This window comes from Equus asinus, chromosome 1 (genome assembly GCF_041296235.1).
Source record: "Equus asinus isolate D_3611 breed Donkey chromosome 1, EquAss-T2T_v2, whole genome shotgun sequence".
In the NCBI taxonomy this organism is placed as follows: domain Eukaryota; kingdom Metazoa; phylum Chordata; class Mammalia; order Perissodactyla; family Equidae; genus Equus; species Equus asinus.
This window is the reverse complement of record NC_091790.1, coordinates 127,711,548-127,733,871: the sequence shown is the minus strand read 5'-3', so window position 1 is coordinate 127,733,871 and position 22,324 is coordinate 127,711,548. Positions and strand designations below refer to the sequence as shown.

Sequence of the window (22,324 nt, the reverse complement as noted above, 5' to 3'; positions counted from 1 at the left end):
TAAAGATCTGAGTGCATTTCTGCATTATTATCTGTCAACATCCTTCATTTCTGTAATTATTGCTAGCTTGCTTTCCAGAATTTCTGCACCATCTGCACTACCAAAGCAGTTCATGTGGATTCCCATTTCCCCACATCCTCTCCAATATTTGTATTTTCTAATTTTTCCTTTTTTCTGGATATAGTTGGCGTCTTGTTTAAATGTGCATTTCTATAGTTACCAGTAAGGCTGAACATTAACTTGCATACTCATTAAACATTTGGGTTTCTCCTTCTCTGAATTGCCTACTTACATTTTCCATTTTTCTCTTTTATTTCTTTCTGTTGACTTTCAAGAGTTCTTTGTATCTTCTATACATTAATTTGTTCTTGAATATAAATGTTCTGAATTTCTTCTTTGATATAGTTAATGATTTTGAATATAACTTTTTCTACAGTCTGGTTTTGAGTTCTTATTTATGATAACTTTCTTTTCAGTATCTTCTTTATTAGAAATAAGTTTCCCACATTTAGATATTTAATTAAGTGTAAATAAACGTTTTTTATTCTCTATATAGTATGATAGGTTTCCCTAAATGAGCTACTAAGTAATTCACCTTTTCTCTGTTGAATAATCATCTCTATCATATAGAGGTTCACATTGGAAGGTGTTTTTAATAAAATAACATTTTTATTTTTATGCTGTCACATATGATATATTTTCTGTAAGTCAATTGAATTTTTTTCTGTATTGAAGGCAGGCCAGATAAACAAACATATATAAATTGTTGGTCTTTACTTCTTGACTAAAATTGATTTCATAGTTAAATATATTCTGAACTAAACCAATTGAAGGCCTCTATCTGTCTTTCTCCTATGAAAAGTGTGGAATCAATATGGTTGATACACATGGAAATCACTGCTTCTTCCTGACCAGCTACCAGATGTGCAGGGTTCTTTATTCAATTACTTTTTTTATTTGACATTATGAAACATATTGAATCAATCTTTATAGCTAAGAATATTAAAATCACTTTTAGTAAGAAATTCTGTATTTTTGTAGATTGGCTATAAGAATATTTGATAAAATGCTGTATTGAGTACTATCTTCTTGACCAGGGAAATCTGGTCTGCAGACACAGAAGAAACACAACTGGATAAAAACAATTCTGTAATCAAGATTTTATGTTGAAGGTACCCATGTTAACTAAAGTCGAAAGATGAAATCGTGGAAGGGTTTCAAATACAAATTTCTAAGTCATTTTTTATTTTTAGGTATTCATAGTTTGTGGAAAATATATTTAACTTTCAAGGTGATTTAATAACTTACATAGTGTGCGGCTGTCCAACTTGAGAGTTAAAACATCTTTAATTCCTGAATTTATGATTCACTGTAACCAGGAGGAGAGACCAAAATTCTGAGACAGGCACTATCTCTAACATGCAAGTAAACAATGTAGGACAATTCTCATTGTAAATGTCGTGCTTCTGCATCTTTGAACCAGTCTGGATGTTTATATATACACAAGCAGCATTTCTCAAACTTGGGTTTCTGATTATGAAAGAAATATCTGCTTTTTATACCAGATTTGAAAAAAAACTCTTCTAATTCAGTGGTCAAGGATTTGTATTTACTTCTTTTTTTTTTTTTTTTTTGAGGAAGATTAACCCTGAGCTAACTACTGCCAGTCTTCCTCTTTTTGCTGAGGAAGCCTGGCCCTGAACTAACATCGGTGCCCATCTTCCTCTACTTTATGTGTGGGACGCCTGCCACAGCATGGCGTGCTGAGCGGTGCCATGTCCACACGTGAGATCCGAACCGGCGAACCCCAGGCCACTGAGAAGCAAAATGTGCGAACTTAACCGCTGCGCCACTGGGCCGGCCTGTACTAGTTTTTTAAAACACTTCCATAAACTTGCTATATGCCAGAAACTGGGCTAGATGACTTTCATATTTTCTCATCTATCATTCACTCTCACAGGAGATATAGTAGAGAGAGAACCGAGCATCATATTCAATGAGGATGCTTGTATGCAGATTCTTTTCAGGTGAAGGAAATGTCCTGTGTCCTAGAACTGCTTTTCCTGTGTATCTGTGAAGCATAGCCCGCTGTCATTAGTTAATCGCTGCTCCTGAAAGTATGCTTGCTTCCTCCCTATCCAAACCATTACTGGAAGAAGTGGCTAACTTTGGGATATATCCTTATCCGTATATGCCATTGCCTTGCATGCTTGTACACTCTGAACAAAGTGATATGTTCTCATTTTTCACTGTATTTTGAGCACTGTACTCATTACAGAATATTCAGAATGCAAAGAGATAGACCATTGCCCTTATGAAAGTAATAATACGGTTAAAGAGATGAGATTCGCATGGAAAAATTATTTGAAGAGGACTATAAATATCCAGCTTCTGTGCTACAAATGTGAATGCTGTTGAGTTACAACAAGAAACAAAACATCTTTATGGGCTGTAAAGAAAGTATTCATTTAAGAAATGAAAGTTTAAGCCTGGAAGGAACTTTTTAAAAATGAATTGATGGACAGTAGAAAGTATCTCACTAAGGGAAAGGAATAAAGAATAAGACCAGATAAGACTTGGAAGTGTGAGAAAATGTGGCACTACAGGGAGCTCTCAAGCAGAGGAGTTATGGACAGGGAGATCTGACCCTAGTGTTGTATAGGTTGCTCCCACCGCCTGCCCTGAAAAGTAAAACATTGTCGTGGGCTGCTACCATGACTTTTGTTAAAATATTGGTTAAATATTCACAAGAATGAAATAAGAAATACATTCTTTATGCTTGCAACTTTTATTCAAATATAGAACCAAAATTAATTTACAAATAAAATATAAACATCTGTGCATCATTTAAATGTTTATTTAATGTGATGATTTTTTTCACTGAAATGAATGAATCCCTATGAATGTAATATGGGACATAGACTACCACATATGTGTATGTATATGTGTGCATAAAACATCTGCATACGGCACTGTGCCATGTGATGATTCAGTCCCCCCAACGCTTTATACAAGTGACTTCAAAACTTGTTTTGTTTGTTACTACAAGGGTGCTGTTTGGTTTTCACTTGGCTGGAACATATCATTAACATATTAAATCCATCTGTGTTCTTCTTAGTAGCTGAAAACTATTAAATTTTGAAAATGGTTCAGAATCTATGATAAACACAAATACTAACAGTGAGGCTGATCTTCCACGTGATCCCAAATAGAGTTTATTAATTTATATTGATTATCGTGAAAATAAGCACAATAATCTAAGAAATCCTTATAGAACACTCATTGATTTCCAGAATTGTACCTATTCCACCAACTCTAGTAAGAAGCGCTACATTAAGCTGTTTTGGGTTATAGATTTAGAAAGGCAAGATCTGGTTAACTGAGAAATTCTCACCTGCTCCAGCAAGCAATAGAGTCTGAATAAGTTCTCAATCAGGAGTGTGACAAAAAGAAGTGAAATTTGAAGAAGAGTGAAATAGTACCCATTTATTGAAATGAAGGGGAATGATATCAGTCAAAAGAAAATTCATTGAAGGACTGTTGTTCTATATATACAGGTAATGTTGCATTCTCAGGTGTATAAAGGTTAACAGGTAAAGTGACAGGAATAAGGGAAGGATGACACTTTCACCGGGGTGTGAGGGAGGCCTGTTTGAAGAGATGACATTTAGTTCAGCCTTTCCGGATGAGAAGGAACCAGTCATAGGGAAGTTCCTCTAGGCAGAGACAGGTCCTGAAAGAGAATCAAGCTGGGTGTGAAAGCAAGAAGAGAAGAAGGAAGATGGGCAGTCTGCCATGAGATAAGGTCAAAGAATCGGTCATGAACTATGAGAGTCTAACTCTGTGCCAAAAATAATGAAATGGAAGGATGTTTCTGATGGTCATCAATGAAGAAATGCTGATGGGAGTTTGTGATGTATTGGACATGAGGACATAATAATGAGAGGAAGGTATAAATGACCAACAGTTGAGGATGGGGGACTAGAAAAATTTGATGTAAAATGTACAAATATGATGTAAAATATGATGTAATTGTCTGCAATAGGGAAGTTAGTAAATGGGGGAGGTGCAAGGTGCAGCTGGAGTGGGAAGACACTGAATTTTCGATGATGAGGGATCATATAAGTGTTGGTCAGTGTTTTGCAATTAATATGAAACAGAAAACAATGGGTTATCTTTGTTTAAGTGCACCATCATAGGGAAGCTGGCTGAAATGAGAAAATAGAAGAGTTATCAAAGGGATGCAAATAAAACATGAGATCAGGGAAGAATGGAGGATTTTCCCTTAGAGGGAATGAGAAATCTACAGAAGAGACCAAGAAGAGAGCTAGGACAGTAAAATGTCATGTTCTGCACAGAAAAAAAAAATATGTTTAAGGAGGAGGGTCCACCTCTGTCAAATGCAGCCACAGGTTTGAAAACAACAGAGACTGTGCTTCAGAGTCAGTATCGCCCAAGGCATGATGTGGTCACAGCTGGGTTGCCATAGATGGTAAACTTAGGGAAAAAGCTAGTGGTAGAAGAGAAGACTGCCCAGAGGCCTGGTGAAAACGAGCAGAGCGAGCAAAGTCCTTTAAGACTTAGTTGGCTGTGGCAGGTGCTAAATATATATTCTCAGCAAAACCATAGATAACAGATTGTTTCTATGTAGTGAAGAGGGTTTTGGTTTGAGGGCTCTTCCTGTTTCCTCACTGGAGAACTTGAGTTACTGGCTATAGCATTCTGCCTACCAGAGCATAGTCCTGTGGAGTCCAGGGAAGCCCCAATAAAAGACATATGGAGCCCCTTTATTGCCTAACTATGGTATTCTGAAGCTGCTGAGTAATTAATTTACCTTACATGACAGGAAAAAAAATGTCTATGGGAGCCTCATAATTTAACATTAACATTCCTATTAGGGGTACAATCTCTTTACTACACCACCAATACCATTTTGCCACATTATCCACAAATTATATAAAAGACCACACATGAGGCATTACACATACATAATCACATTGCAACTTCGGACATGCCCGAACTGATCAAGGCTTGAAAGAACTGAGTCCAGTTGGCCTTGCCAGGACCCACCACTGGGACAAAAACATGCCTGTCGCTGATGGCCATTACTGTCAAAGTGGTTGTGGTTGTTGCCTCTACACCCCTTTTATATAGACAAAGGTGAATATTGCTTTTGTTTTGTATTCTCAAAGGGGAAGTCAGCCAGCATAGTGTGAATCACCTTTATATCAGTATCGTATGATCCTGGGCCATAGGAAAACCTCTATCAGTTTGTTTACAGCCAGAGAAAGTATGTGGGAAAGGTAGAGGTAAGTGTTGATAGCACTGTACAAAGTATGCTCACCTGTGTTATTTAAACTTCACAGCGATCCTTCAAGTTACATTAAGATTATTATCTTCATTTTTACGAAGAAAACTAAGGCAGAAAACATCCACCTAGTGCGCACAATTAGCAGACAGTGGTGCCTGTGTTTGAATTTAGCTTTGTCTAAAGTCAGATCTTATACTCACGAGTGCAACTATTGATGATAAGACGTGAGCTATTTACTAAAAGCTTTATTGTGCTCTTCTTACCCTGAATTGTAATTATTTATTTATAAAAGTAATGTGCAAAATTTATTATATCACAAACGTAAAAAAGGAGATATTTGAGTACTGAAGTTATATGCTAATGTAATATTTACTAGACTGCGAGGTCCTTCAGAGCAGAATCTGGATTTTATTTTTTAATCTCTGTTAAATGGACAGCCTTGTAGAAATGTAAGGAATGCTCACTGAATTAATGAGTGGATAGATGTTTTTGTAAGAAGATAAAGTGAAGGGGGCCCAGCTCTCTAAACAGAGGTCCTTGTAGAAATGTTGTCACTATGATCTGGAAGGCATCAGAACCCCTGAACTAATGTGAGGCATAGCATTTATTCTCTTTGTCAAAAAAGAGAAGTTCACAACACACACACACACACATACATACATACACACAACTGATTTAATTACTTAGCTTCTCTCTCTCTCTCTTTATATATATGTATATAGTCTTTCAGGATTTCATCATGTGATAACAAAAATGAAAAAACTCATGATAGATAGTGGAAAGGATTACAGCCTGGTGTTCTTTTCTCCTGGCTAGTACTCCAGTGCCATTAATTTTCTTGTTCCTACAGGTGAAGACAGATGACAGAGTGGTTAAGATGGACCTCGGTTTACTCTTCCTAAGGGTGCACAAAATGGATGCTGGGACCTATTTTTGCCAGACAGTAGAGCATAGTTTTGTCCACACGGTCCGTAAAGTCACCCTGGAGGTAGTAGAAGAGGAGAGGGTGGAGGAAATGTTTCACAAAGACTATGAAGAGGATGGGCCTCACAAGATGCCCTGTCCTGCCCAGAGCAGCATCCCCCAGGGAGTAAAACCATGGTACAAGGAATTCTTGCAGCTGATTGGTTACAGCAACTTCCAGAGAGTGGAAGAATACTGTGAAAAAGTATGGTGCACAGAGAAGAAGAGGAAAAAGCTTAAAATGTCACCTTCCAAGTGGAAGTATGCCAACACACAGGAAAAGAAGCTTCGTCCCAAAGCCGAGCACTACCGCCTGCCCAGGCACACGCTGGACTCCTGAGGGGGTGAAACTCTCTACTGGCTTCTGAAGAATTTCTATTTAGAACCTATAAAAAAAAAAGAGAAACCAACTTCTTTGCATTACTTAAAAGAGATTTCTGTAATACAGAAATTACTGTAAAAGTGGTATGATAAATTATTCTGCATACTCATTTGACAGGTTAAATATCACATAAAATTAATTTTTAAACAAGTTCAATGGTTTCACATTATATTGATAAATTTCACATAGTATTGATAAAAGTGACGATAGCTATAGTTTTGAGTACTTGGCTGCTTTTCCATGGCAATTATTATTTTACCCTTGGAAGGCTTAAGATTATTAGAATATTGATGAAAAATTAGAGATGTTAATAATCACGAAAAAATAAAAATAAATGTTTTAATCTTTCTGAATTTTACCTTGCCACCACCATGTGAAATATACAGAATACCAGATACTTTAATATCCTTATGTGAACTCTCTGTTCCTTTTGAGAATTATTGTATTAGTGTTGTCTAAGCCATGAGTTTTATGAAGCAGGTGTATTGTAATTATTGTAAACCATGAAAGAAAAATTATGGTCACCTTCATAAAACATTTGTTAAACTAAATTCACAATAGTTATGTTTCAAGATGAGAAAATATCCTTTCAATTTCACTCCACTGAGGAAAGAATGAAATTTAGGTAACTTCTCAGAAAGTTATCAAAGGACGTCAAGACAGGTAGAGTTACAGTTAGAACTTTAATTGAAAAAATTTTTGCTGCCCTCTTGTGGTAGAAAAAGTATATTCTCATATTGTTTTTACTCTACAGATTGTCTAGTAGATTTCTCAGTAAATACGTCTAGCTCACTTTCAGAAAAAACTAACTGAAATAAAACTGTGTTAATACTTATGATATGCTTTAAGATGGAGATGTTTATGAATAAATTTATTACCTCCCCACCAAAAACAAAGATATTACAATACTGAAGCGCCATTAAAACTTAAATTTTATGCCTTCTAAATAAACATCCCTGAAATCTAAGACATTCCAGAACATAATTTTTTACTATTAAAAAATATTAAAGCATTTTGCTCTCAGATATCAAATTTTCCTATTTTATATTAACAAATAAGAAAATCGTTTCATGAGTTAACTTAATTGTCGAGATGTTCAGAGCACTTTTACTTTTATAAATACTATCAGAAGTTTTTATTTTTGAGAAGGCTTATTTCTTGAAGTCTTTCCTTTCTCCTATTTTATTTAGCAATTACCTTTCTAAACGATGAAATTTTGTTGAGATTTTTATTTAAATAAAAATTAAAAGAAAGTGAATTACACAAGAAAACAATTATTAATATTTATTTAAATGTTAATTTTAAATATTCATTTCCATTTTCAAAGTTAGCTTATAGGCTATATAATTTAAAAAATTAAAGTGTTGATAACTTGTAATGGCTTGCAATTTCATTAGAAAATTGACAAATACATAAATGTTTTAAGAAAGCTTAAAAAGTTCATTGGGTAAGCTGCCTTGCTCCAAAGGGTCAAAAGGATACAAATGTATTGAAAACATTCTCTGAAATTCCCAGTTGCTGTTTACCTAAGAATCCACCAGAGGTCGTTACTGCCCACCAATATTAACTGAACATAGCATGTATTTCAGTAAAAACCTGCCCAATATGGAGAAATAGAACCATAACTACAGATCACAGTGTCCTTAGCAAAATTCATGTCTGGAATATTAAAAGTGAACAGATAAATCAATAAAGCACAATTTGTTGAAAATATTCTTCCGTTACCACAAGAGAAGGGAAAGCAGAATTTTCTTCTGTATTTGATTTTTTTTAAAAAAGTAAAGCATAAGTAGTTATTGCTTTAATCTCAATGACACATACAAGCTAGTTAATAATAACAATGTGTCACTTGTGAACTAAAATATTTAGTAACTGAAAAGATAAGACTGAGGAAAATAACTTTTCTATGATGTATCTTAGGAATTAAGTGAACCTACAAGCCACTTGACTAAAATGAGATGACTATTAACCAGAAAAGAAAAAGGCTTTAAAAAGAATGCTGATTTGAAAGAAGACTGATAAGAAAATTTTGAGGACTCAAGGCCACTATTTAGGAGGAGTGCTAGATTTCAAATTTACATACTTTTTCATTTTTTCAGTCTCTTTCTCCCCTTTTCTCCCCCCATACATGTGTGGAGGTACACATTCGTGCACACACACACCCCCTCACGTCATGACAGGCTTTAAGATAAATCTCCATTGCCTTCTCAAAAGACCAACAACACACGTTGTTCTTTTCTTCTTGAGAATCTGAAACATACCAAGATAAAACATTTCCAGTCTTTTATTCTGTCTGGCATTAGAATTCAAATTCAGAAACTCCTTTGAGAAATGCCCAGGTTTGGAAAATCACAGATGAATTCATCAGATTTATTCCTTTTTTCTTGAACTCAAGAAGAGCACGTACTTAGCCACCTGCAAGACTTGGAGGAATTAAGAGTCTGCCTGACCTTACATTTACCCCAGACATCAACTTGATGAAGAGAAATCATGCCCTCTAGAAACACCCAGCTGAGAAAGAATCATAACCACCCATCCTGGTTTCAAAGGGGCACCTCCATATAGGGTCATCTCAGACTTCTTCTCTTATTCTTTGTTAAGGAAGAGGACCTGTAAATAAAATGAGCATCGACATAGAACAGTGTACACCTCCTCTTTCAGTACCACAGCATCCATTGACCTAGAGATGCAGATTTGTTAGCAAGGAGGATTACAACTTGAAGGGGTTTTACTTGATGATTTGCGAGGTCTCTTCCATGTCTAACATTCTACATTGCTAATTCTTTCTGTGTTTAATTACTGAATATTTCAGTACAGAGCTATCAACTTGGAGAAACAGGGATTAAAAATAGAAATAAAACTAAGAAGAGCTCTAGAAAAAGGGAGTAGAAAGTCTTTGCCTGTTTAATAAGTGGCAATTCCATATATATTTTAGAGCTTTTCATTCCCAAAATTAGTTAACTACTTAGGATGCTTTTATGGAGTCTTTAATATTTGCTATAGGTTGTACGGTTTGTAAATCTTTGTAGTGATTATGAACATTTGTAAAATTTGTAAAATACAGTAAATCATTTTGAATATGTTAAGCATGAAACAAACACAGCAGATGTTGTCCTTAAAAATGAATTGTCTTGGGGCCGGCCCCGTGGCCAAGTGGTTAAGTTCGCACGCTCCACTGCAGGCGGCCCAGTGTTTCGTTGGTTCAAATCCTGGGCGCGAACATGGCGCTGCTCGTCAAACCACGCTGAGGCGGTGTCCCACATGCCACAGCTAGAAGGACCCACAACGAAGAATATACAACTATGTACTGGGGGGCTTTGGGGAGAAAAAGGAAAAATAAAATCTTTAAAAAAAAAAATGAATTGTCTTTAGCCTGACAGATACAGTAAGAAAATTGCTTAGCATTGTATAGATATTTGACATTCCCTGGAGAAAATGGTACAGTTATGGTGATAATAAGGAGTCATTCTTTTCCTTACAGCAGAGTATCACATTGAGTTACCTTTTCCAAAGCAGTGTTCATTTTTCAGGCCAACAACTGTTGCACTTGAATCAGATATAAATAATAAATTTTCCACACTCTTTTGATTGTAGTGTATTTAAACTGGTATGTTTATTTTATTTTTCTTGGGAAGATAGCATTGTATTTTGGCTTTCATTATAAATTCAGTGTGTTCTGTGTGTGTTTAAATGGCTTAGTTAAAAGCTAGAGTACTATATTGGGGCATTCTTGTCTGTATGGCGTCCTTTTATTTGCTTGCCTAGGTCTGTAACAGCATGTGCCATGTTATTTCTTTTCATTTATTGTAAACCATGAGACTTATTATCATCTAGTGACAAGCTGCAAAGACCATTGACATGTCTCTTTGATTGTCACATGGATCTGCTGCTATGCATTGCATAATTTGTCTGTACCTTTATATGCAATTTCTATTTGGTTGAACTTAGATGAAAAAGAAATAAATATTTGCTAAACCCTTAAATGCTGTCTGAGGAGTGTTTTCTAAGTTTTTGCCAATTAAAATCAACTTTCATAATACATCCAGCCTAAATGTAAACATACAATTCTAGACGAGCACTGTTTTTGGTTGTTTTTTTAAGTTAGAAAAGGATTCAGTTCTCTTTCCTTGGAAATGCATAAGTCAACTTTCTTAAGGAGGAAAAAGTCCATTCATCTCATTAACTTGCATCATTTGGGGTTATTTATGCCACATCATGTTTTTAGGACCAGTAGCCAGAAATTCCTTTCCAAGTTGCATTATCTAGATAAGAGATATGGGAAATGAATGCTTTTAGAATGGTAACAAGTAGCATGTTTACAATTTTTGCAAGCTTCAATTTCTATCATAATGTATCTAAATTGCTGTTTTCTCTGCTATTTTTATAAGACCTTGAGAAGATTGTTTAAATGAGACAGAGTTAAATGAGTATCTCTTTTGGGGGTTTTGTTTTCAAAGCAAATTTTGTTGTATTGGTGAATAGTTACAATGTTTTAAAGGAAGAATTTGGCAGTAGTTTCTGGCATCTTTATGATATGACAATGCCATTGATAGTAACTATACATGTTTCAGACTTGCATTTATTTATAATACAGGGCCTACTTTTAGTGGAGTATTTGATAAACCCATTGAAACTGCTCTTTAGATACATATTCAGTCATTAGACAATTATGGTGACTAGAAATCTCTTGCCGATTATTCAAAGGAAACAAAAGTATGCACCCATTTTTTTCCAAAAACTATATGCCAGGCACTGGACCAGGTACTTCATAAAGTGTAGAAATGTTTGTAATACCTTAAGTTATATGAATAAATAAAAATTGGATTATATCTGTTCTAAGAATATGTTTACAGTTTTTCATTGGAAAAATACCAAATCTTCACTATACTTTATGCAACTTGAAACACAGCAAGAGTGTAGCTTTTAAAATGTTTTTCAAGTGTTTGGAATGTTATGGAAAGTGTTTCTAATTATGAATCTTGAGACTTCTGGTCAGGATAGCATTGAAAAGCCAGGCTTTGATTCAGCGGAGCTGCAATAATGTAGCAATGATAGATGGTATATAGAAAGCGAAAATAATTTAACAAAAAAGAGACAAACAAGACACAACAAGAAGACAGCCATCTGTAAGACAGGAAGAGGGCTATCACCAGGAACCAGGAAGACCTGATCTCGGACTTTCCAGTTTCCAGAACTGTGAGAAATAAACGCCTGTTGTTTAAACCACTAAATCTATAATATTTTTTATAGCAGCCTGAGAAGACTAATACACAAGGAAAGTACAGAGAAAAGGGGAGAGATTAAGCATAAACAGAAACACGCAAAATGAGCCTACAAGTAAATATTGCAAAACATCTGAAAATATCTAAAGTTAAGTAAATAGTGATATCTGGAAAAAGTGGTGAAAAATGGCCTCTGAGCTATAATGACTATTGGCTTATATCAATCAGGTTAGAGCATTCAGAAAGAGTTTCGAAATTACTGGTGATTTATTCTCTGTGGATCAGAATAGTTTTCTGAGGAAGGGGAAAATTCAATTTTCAACAACAACAGCAAAAGAGCTAGTGACAAACAGGTGATTCCTTGGAGATTATTCTGTGAATTCAATCTACTTTGAAAGAATGGTTAAATAACTTCTTATTTCACATTTTTTTAAATGTGTTTAATAATAAATAAATAAATGTGTTTAAATAAATGCTTAAAATGACTCAAATTTTTTATGATTTCCGTAAGTCAAAAGCCAAGCACAGCATGTCTCAGCTGGATTTTCTGCTTAGGATCTCAAAAAACCAGAGTCAACATGTCAGCTGCCTGGGCTCTGGGGGAGAATCCACTTGCAAGCTGGTTCAGATAATTGGCAGAACTGTGTTCCTTGTGGATCTAGGACTGAGATCCCTGTCACACTCCACTTTCAACCACAGCAATGGACTATTGAGTCCTTCTCAGGCTTGGAATCTCTTGACTTCCTCTTATGCTGCATTTCGATGCCTCCCTCCATCCAGAGAAGTTTCTCTGCTTTTAAGGTTTGTGTGAGTAGACTGGGCCCACCCAGATAATCCTGGTTAATCTCTCTATTTCAAGCTTTGTAACCTTAATTACATCTACAAAGTCCTTTTTGCCATGTAACACAACATATTCTCGGATTCTAGGGATTAAGACGTGGACATATTTGGGGTACCCCTGGTCCCCAGAGATTCACATCCTTCTCAAATGCAAAATGCATTTACCCCATTTCAAAGGTTTCATCCTATTACATCCTCAGCTTGAAAGTCCCACATCTCATCTTCTGTCTTCTAAATCAGGTACAGATTAAGTTCCTGGTATTATCCATCAAATACCCTCCTGGAGCACATTTCTTATCCATCTGGGACCCTGTGAAACTAAAGGAATAAGTTATCTGCTTGTAACATGCAGTGATGGGACAGGCAGAGGGTAATAGTTCACAGGTATTCTGGTTTAGATGAGACAAAACGGGAGGTAAAATGGAGTTTACATCCAAAGCAGTTTCAAAATTCAGCCAGGCTACCTCCTTTAGATTTCAAGGCTGGGAATATTCTTCTGTGGCTCTCGGCTTTGCCCTCTGAATCTCCATTTTGCCCTGTGGGCTCTCTATCCCACCCCCTGGATTCCTAAATGGCTTTTTAAAATACATCAAAATCAAAGGCATAGCTTTTCATAGAAATATTAACATGAAGTACACAACTCTCAACTCTGAATTTGTAAAATCATTTTTTTCCTATTAAAACCAGGATGGTGTCTAATTAACAGATGACTTTGAATGAATTATGCTGACTATACCATTCTGCCAAATTAATAAGTTAAAACTCTAAGTTCACAGTTGTATTTCCTAAAATGTTTGTAGGAAGGTAAAGTCAAGGCAGAATTTGAGGAAAAATAACAAATATTTTGTATTTGTAAGCACCCATTATGCTGTAGTAATTATTTCTAAGCATTATCTCATTTAAGAGTGAAAAAAAAAACACCAAAATCTCTTTGAGGTAGATACCTTTATTTGCAGATGAGGAAACAGATGTAATTTGTAGATCCTAGATGCAAAGACAGAGATTAAACAATGATATTTACACAAAAGTCGAAGCAGTGAAACTCTGGGACCACCTGATGATGTGTGGGGACTTCTTTTTAATGTGAATATGTAAATATCTCTTTACGTTTTTTTATTGCTTTTAGTTCATGCCTCCCTTTTTTCTCTCCTGAACTTTTATCATGGTCCTCCCTAGTCTCTCTGCCTCTACTGTTGCCTCCTTCTCATCCATTCTTTACCCAGCAGCCAAAGTCATCTTTTTAAAGCACCAGTTGGATCCTGTCTCACTTCTGCTTAAAATCATTCAATGGCTTCTGGATCACTGATATAAATCCCAAACCCCTTAACTTGGCTTTATGCTCTCTCTTGACTTAATTCTGGCCAAATCACTTCAATCTTCATTCCCTCCCACTCTCTTTATCCCACTTGCCATATTTATTTCTATTAACCTGTTCCACCTAACTCTCTTACCTGAGGGCTTACCTCTGCAAGAATTTTCTGGAAAGCTTTCAGTATCTTCAAACCATGCTAATCTTCCAAAATTAGTGAGGCGACACTAGTATGTTACCTCACAGTTCTCTGTAGTCAGCCTTTTCGTAGCACTTTTAGCACTATATTGTGATTGTTGGTTTGTTATATCAAGGTTTCTTATGGGCAGGAGCTGTATCGGTCCACCCTCGTCCCTGGAATCTAGTACTAATAACTGGTAACAAACACTACTTAAATACTTAGGGCATAAATGAATGAATCCATTAGCTTTTGATTATGCTGAAGTGATTCATGAATTTTCTGAAGTTGTATCCAAATTTTGTTCTAAAGAAAAGTTGGTAGATAGTTTTTATCAATTTTAAAAGAACCATTGACCAAGAGGTCAAGAAGAACGTGCTAGTATAGTTCATCAAATTATACATTAGGAGACAAAACCAATGATGTTAAATGACTCTTTAATGGTAAAATGGAGATGCAAAATGAGAGAAGAATCTAGATTATCAGATGTTGCACATTTTTATAAAGGACGCACTGTGTCTCTTATAAAATGAAATTTCACATAAAAGATTTTTTAGATGTCTGGGCAGAGCATTAGAGTGTGAGTACAATCAGAATAAAAAGTTGCATTATTGTAGCAAGCTATAGATCTTTCTATTCATTGTCCCTCCAGTCCCAGGTGAAGATAGAAACTTTGTTGCTTTGGCTGAATGCAAGAATGCATGAAGGAGTGAATGATGAATGAACAAAGTCAGAGAGTAGCATCATTTATGCTCACAGTAACAAAATATCAACAAAAAGTTTTTTAAATAAAGAGGACATTTATTCCCCGTATAACTAGAAATCCAAAGGAAGGAAGACCCAGGGGTGGTTACTTCCGTGGCACAGAAATATTTTCAAAGGCTCAGGTGATTTCCAACTTTCCCCTCTGCTGTCCTGGGCATTGACTCTGTCCTCAGGCAGATGCTCAAGATTATCTATTTTTTCATAAGCAAAGTGCTAAGGACAGTACTCAAGGGCAGATTATTTGCTCATCCTGCATCCCAACCACACCAAACTTCCAGAAGACTTCTGCACCAGGACTGGGTCAACACTCACATTGGGGAATCCGGATTTCTAACCTATAATAGGTAATTCTAACCCTATAATAGGAGACAAATATGCCTATAAGCAATTTTTAAACCTATAATTTCTAAAGGAAATTTCTGACCCTGTAAGAGGAAACGAATATACCTATAAGAATGAAAAAGAGTAAGAGAGAGAGCTGTTGGGTAGAAAAAAAAGCAGGATCTGCTACAGACATCATCTGTTGAGTTAACAAAAAGTAGATTGAAAACTAAAGTTTAACTTAAAATTAATAACACTGGTGTGGGATAGGCAAGGAACTCATCCCTCTTCCTGAACTGTGAGTTTAGAGAATTAACTCCCTACTTAAGAATCCAAATTTTGGCAAAACATTATACTCAGGCAATGAAAAAGAAATCAGTCATTTCGTTGGTAAATTCTATGTTTGAAATTTTGGAACAGTAGTATATGAGAAAGTAATATTTGGGGGAAACTTTCTGAAACTAGGTTAATCATGGATAAAGATATTCTTTTTATATAATTGAAGCAACAGGGCAAAATATTGACTCCAAAAAGAGTACCCAGAGTTGATGTTATAAAGACCAAAAGGCACAGCACATTTTTCTTGTCGTGCAATTCCTAACAGATGGCAGAAGGAGACACTGCTGGAGTGGTCTTGGAATGACTGTTTCTTGTCAGTTTTGTTACTGTTTGTATTAGGAAATTTAGTCCTATGGATTATATAACAAAAACTCCAGAAATATGCGAAAGTATCCTAGCCTAGCCAGGAGGTCAGAGTTCTAGTTCTCATTTTACTAGGTAACTTAGAAAAGTCATTTAATTTCTTTGTTTCTAAATATGTAAAATATATTTCAGCTACTAAATATGTAAAATGAAGTGGTTGGACGAGATGATTTTGGAATACTTACTGTTTATAACATTGTGTGATCCTACAAAATGGGATTTTTTTCAAAAGACTATGCTTAAGTATCTTATGGAGAAAAATCAGTCTCTTTAGTGTGGAGGCCAAACTACTTTATCTTTAAACTTTAACAAAAAAAATCTTTATTGACCTATAATTGATTTAAACAAACTGTATATATTTAAAGTGTACAGTTTGGTGAGTTTTCACATATGTATACATCTGTGAAACTAGCACAATTAACATAATGAATATATATTACCTACAAAAGTTTCCTCATGCCCCTTTCTAATTTATTTTTCTCTCCGCTCTCCTACACCTGCCCAGGCAGCCACTCCTCTGTTTTCCGACACTACAGTTTTGGATGGACATGGAAGCATTCACAGTGTCCTCTATTGTGTAGCGTCTTTCACTCAGCATAATTATTTTCAGATTCTTTCAAGTTGCTGAATGTATCAATAATTTGTTCCTTTTTATTACTGAGTAGTATTGCACTGTAGTGGATATATAAAAACTGATGGAAATTTTATTTGTTTCAGTTTTTTTCTATTACAAATAAAAGAACTTTGAAAATTTACATACAAGTCTTTGTATATACATAACCATTTATTTCTCTTAGGTAGATACCTAAGAGTGGAATTTCGAATTGTGTAGTTGGTGTATATTTAACTTTTGAAGAAACTGCCAAGTTTTGTTTCCAAAGTGATTAGACAGTTTTACATGACCACAGGCAGTGTATGACATTTCCATTTCCTCCATATCCCCATCAAGACTTTGTGTGTTTAGTCTTTTTAATTTTAGTCATTCTATTAAGCATATAGTGGTATTTCATTGTAGTTTTTAATTTGCATTTCCCCAACAACTAATGATGTTGAGCATCTTTTCTTGTGCTTGTTATCCATGTATCTTCTTCGGGGACATGACTTCAAATATTTTGCTTATTTTTATTGAGTTGTTTGTCATCTCATTATTAAGTTGTAGGAGTTCCTTGTATGTTTCAGATACAAGGCATTTGTTATAGATTTTGTAAATATTTCTCTCAGTCTTCGGGTGTTTTCATTCATTTTGGTAACAATGTCTTATGAGCAGCAAACGTTTTTTATTAAGTCAAATTTATTGACATTTTAAGGTTTTTTGTGTTGAATTTAGGAAACTTTTGCCAAACACTGGACACTAAAGATTTTCTCTGATGTTTTCTAGAAATTTTGTATCTTTAGCTCTTGCATTTAGATCTATAATCTATTTGAAATTAATTTTGCGTATGCTGTGAAGTATGTGTCAAGATTTATTTGTTTGCACATGGCTACTCAGTTATTCCAGTACCATTTTTTGAAAAAATGATTCCCCTATTGAATTGTTTCGGCACATTTTGATGAAGGTAATCAGCTATAGACATTTTAGGTTGGCTGAGACAGACGAACCTACTGGACAATGATTCACCCCTGTCCCCAAATGTGCAATGTTCTGTATATATGAAAGTCTTTTACCTTGGTCTCAAAAATTTTGTCAGGCAAAGTTGTCTTGATGTGTCAAGTAACCGTCTTTAAAATGCTAATAACTCTTGTAGAATTGAGTAGGCTAGAATTCACACAAGCAGTATCAAATAGACAACCAGCTAACAGCCATCTCCGGTCACCTGAACTGCTAAAATGACATTTTTGATGGGATGGAGGTTGCGTAAGGAAGTGAGGGGAGGAAAGGAAGGAGCTATTTGGCTTTTTAGAATGGAACACTTTAAGGGAAAGTTCAGGCCTTGGTTGAAAGACTTAGAGTAACAAAGGAGGAATGTGCCTCCAGGGGTAAGAAAAAAGATAATAGGAGATAAAGTGCTTTTTCATGCAATTTTCCCTATTTTTTTTTTTGACCCTTTATTCAGGAAAAGTGATAAAGTTTAAAAATGCTTCCTATAACCCCCTTCATGTCTGTTGTCCACTTCTCTTGTCCAATTCCTGAGTTCTCAGATGCTCATGTCTTCTTCCTCCTTTCTGCACTGTGTGGCCTTAACTCTCAGAAAGCAGGACTCAGGCTAGTTAGCAGAGATGAAGTCTTTCAGGGACAGATCAGCTAAAAAGAGTCTTGTGGTCTTTCAAAATAATCCAATAGCAGATTACAACATTATTTCCTCTGGAATAGTACGTTTTTGAGTTACCAAACTGGTTTGAGAAGGAATGCAACCTGTCCCTTTTGGCAGGGTTTTCTGTTACATTATCATAAAATGTCATCTAAATTATCAAAGATTTAATTATGTGCAAAATAATCTTAGTGCTAATATATTTTATTGGAATGCCACCTTCTAAAATGTGAAATGTGTATTTGGTTATCGTGTTCTTTATTAAGTAGACCACTATAAGAAGTAGAATAATAGGACAAATATAAACTAGTCCCTAAAATTTGTGCATAAATGGACATGTACTTTATCATTTTTACTCTATCTGGAGTGATATTGCAGATATATTCTTGGTAGCCATCTGAAAATTAGCTTGGAGTTTATTTTTAATGTGAGAATGTCTCATTTCTCCAACTAATTAATTCTGTTTAAAGAGGACACACGTTGGGATACTGTGAATTTATCTATTCTAGTCTGTCACGTCTCTATGTAGACTAGCAGTCAAAGCATTTCTAAATAGGAGACTTTAAACTGCATTCATTTTACCACATTTTATGATATAGCTCGACATAGCATAAAAAGCACTACGGAATATTTCAGAGAATCTGTAAATGAAAGACTGAGACACCTTCCTGAGGAGGTCACTATTTTATATGCTACATACATCTGTTCATCATCTACTACATTTGAGGCATGTGGTAGATATTGTATTTGGCACAGTGCAAGGCTCTCTCTGGATTATGTAAGAAATGATCACTGCAGCAAGGGACTGCCCCAATTCAGGCTTTTAATACCAATCTCCTGACTCGTCACTTTCCTTCCAATTCTTTATATTTAGATACATAGGTATATTTTTTAATTGAAGGAACCTCTCCAAATTGTGTCACTAATTCTCATTATCCTCCTAAAAATCCTCTCCAAAGACTGTATTCATTGTACAGAATGAAGCCAAAACACCTTAGCAGGACATTGAAGGCAACTGCATTATCTCGTGTGTTCTGTGCTATATACCAACTGAGAAAACTTACCAAGCGTATGTAGCCTTTTTAACTTTTTTACCTTGTAACTGTAAGGGAGGAGAACTCTACCTTCTAGGTCCTTCTGACTGCTCTAAGAATTGAATTGACATGAGATAGAATAACAGGAGAAAATCAGAGATAGTTTAATAACACATATACATGGGGGAAACCCAGGAAAACTCAGTAACTTGCTAAAATGGCCAAAGTCACCACCTTGAATACTACCTTTAGCTAAAGACAAATGGAATGTTGGGGGTAGTGGTTTGGGACTTCAAAGGGGAGGAAGGCAATTTACATGGAGATGGAAAAGCAAATATTTGTTAAACAAATGTTTTTCAGAGCCATCCATAGATAATATGATCCAAGAGACAGAACTCTCATAAAAATGGGCTTGCTGGTGCCTCCTGTCTACCACACCTAGATTTATTATACTATAGTTATCTTATGGTATTAGCTCCTTCCTGGAAGGGACCTTCTATCTTAAATTCTTTTAGGCAGTTAGGGGGAAGGTCAAAGTTTCTTTCAGAGTCTTTTGTTCTTAAAAATAATCAAGCCAAAGAGGTACACTTTGGAGTGGCAAATTCTGATCCCCCACACTACCCTCATCTCCTGGCATGTTATAAAATGGAGCTATAACGCCACGCACATTGCAACTTGGATAGGCAGAGAAACTGTGGTTTCTTTACTATCTTTATCAATGTCCAGGTCTTTTTCAAAAGCTCTCAGAATCTAGTATCAGAAAAAACACTTTAGTGCTTTTGATTTCAATTTGGTCAGATAAAATGACTCTGACAGTCCTTTTAGGTAGTTCACAGTGCTTTTTGGACACTAATCCTTAGTCTCTTGGATGACCAAGCGCTGTCTCCCAATTTTTCTCAGGAGGAGAGTGCCCAGGGGTATGTGGGAAGGAAGACTTATGTGATCATGTGTCATTGTGAATGACTGTGTCTTCATATCCAAGCCATGCCTTAGAGCGTCCTTGGGCTCCTAGAGTCTTCAGTTGAATTATGATGCCATTAAAACATTTCATTTTCTCTCAAGGTCTTGATGATTCAACCTCACCTCCAAAATCCCTGGTGCTAAGTTACACTGGGATCTGGCTACGACACTCATGAAATGCTTAGCCCAGACGGTCCACCTGTAGTACCACTTCATTTCTGGCAAGTTAACTGTGCAGCATCCTTGACTACCTTTGACTTCTTTCCACAAGGAGTATAATAACTTTTGCTAATTTTGTTCAACTCATGGAGACTCATGTGTACTTTGTGAGGTAATGTCCAGGCCTCTGTCCACCTAATCTCCCACTGCACTGCCAGGTTTCTTGATGAAACCTAGTCCCAAGTTGGTATATGGATCATTTATAAGGCAGCCTCCTCTAACTTTCCCAGGTGGAATAGGGGTTCTTCTACCCACAAGGATCTCTTCTTGTTACCCATTTTTCCATGCTTTGGGCCTTTAAAGCAGTTAAGAGGGAGAAGGTGTCAAGGCCTGAGATTTTACTCTACTTACCAGTTAACAAGGTAGGCTGTTACTTTTTCATAGATGCTGGCAGAAGACGCAAGATCCCTGGGTCAGAGACAAAGGACTTTCTTACTCATAACACAGCAAGCAGAATAAGTATAATGTTGGCACTGGTTCCCCTTGACCCCCAAGTTCTGTGGAGGTGACACAAAATGGCCCAGGTGAATACTGAGCACACAATGGGTTTGACTCACAGCTGAAAAACAATGATCTTGGGGAATCTGCTGCGTTTACATTAAGCCTTGTCTTTGTTCTGGAGAAATACATTGCATCATCCCTTAAGGTGACTTGCTGGCAATATAACCCTCAGAAATGGCCCAGGTAAGTGCATTCAAGGCTTTGCATCCTGGTCACACCCAGCAAGAACATGCAGGGACACTTATGTCCCATGGCAGAGTGCCTCTCCCAACAGAAGCTTCATATACATTTCTTACATTTAGTCTCTGCTGCATCTCACTCCTGTCCACAATCCTCCAGGCCAGAAGGGAGTGAGCATTTCTTTTTCTTACTTTACGTAACATCCTCCTTTTTTGTCATCAATGCCTTGTGCTAAGACGTTTTAGTGAATCTTCCCTATACTGTGGAAGACATTCTCAACTGTCCCTCCCTATCTAGCTCTTGAAAAATTCAGTGGAAGCTGAGTGAATTCTGGTCTGGGAAACAGACACCAGAATGGAATTAGGAGTACAAGAGCACTTTTGAAGGTAATGCTTGTGAAAAATAAAGGGGAAAGAGAGGAGAAGTAGCTAGGTAAATACCTTAAGAGCATGATATAGATTTGACACCTATGAGACGAGGCAGGGGAAGGAAGGAATATTTGGGAAGAAAAATCTCTGACTATGATGTACCTCTGAGAAAGTTTCAGGCAGCCCAATGGGGAGTTCAGCATGGAGAAGAAAGCCTAGACTTGACTATACCTGCCACGCTCACTCATCGAGTTGCCCTGGGAGAGGGCTTCAGACAGAGGCCCGCATGGACTGCTCTATTCGCTGCTGGTTCTCTCTTATAGGGAGTTCTGTGCCTGCACTTTCTTGGCTGCCAAGAGAACCAAAGGAATTTCACATGTTTTTTCTCTTTTCATAATAGCTTATTTTAAAGCCTGTCATCAAACTAAAGAGCTCAAATACTGGCCTTGTGTGCCTTGGAGTCATAATTGATGGCTTATACTGGGAGGTGGGAAATTACAGTGGTGGAAATTAGAACATATCCTTTAATTTTTGAAAAACACTCCCATTGCAGCTATTCTCTTAAATCTTAACAAGTTTAAATCTTTTTTCTTTCAAAATTCTTTTCAAGACACTTCTTCTCCATAAAGCTCTCCCAGAGTTATCTCTAACTAGTAAGTCTACATTAGTACAATGGTATGAATGATCAAAATAAATATTTAATGATGTGCCTAAAAGCCACTCATTTTCAAGACTTCCCTAGCTTCATGAAGGAAGCTCTAATGATGTCAATGTTGGGGAAGTGGGAGAATTCCACCCCCACCCCCACCCCTTTTCCTTA

General features: G+C 36.2%; 1 protein-coding gene across 1 annotated transcript in view; it reads left to right on the top strand.

Annotated features, from left to right (window-relative positions):
* Positions 1–10,636, top strand: part of SEMA3E (semaphorin 3E) — a 264,006-nt gene extending 253,370 nt beyond the window's left edge. The window contains exon 17 of the mRNA XM_014843190.3: positions 6,162–10,636. Coding sequence (XP_014698676.2) covers positions 6,162–6,614 — 453 coding nt within the window. The 3' untranslated portion in view covers positions 6,615–10,636. The remainder of the gene's footprint in view (positions 1–6,161) is intronic.
* The last annotated feature ends 11,688 nt before the right edge of the window (positions 10,637–22,324 follow it).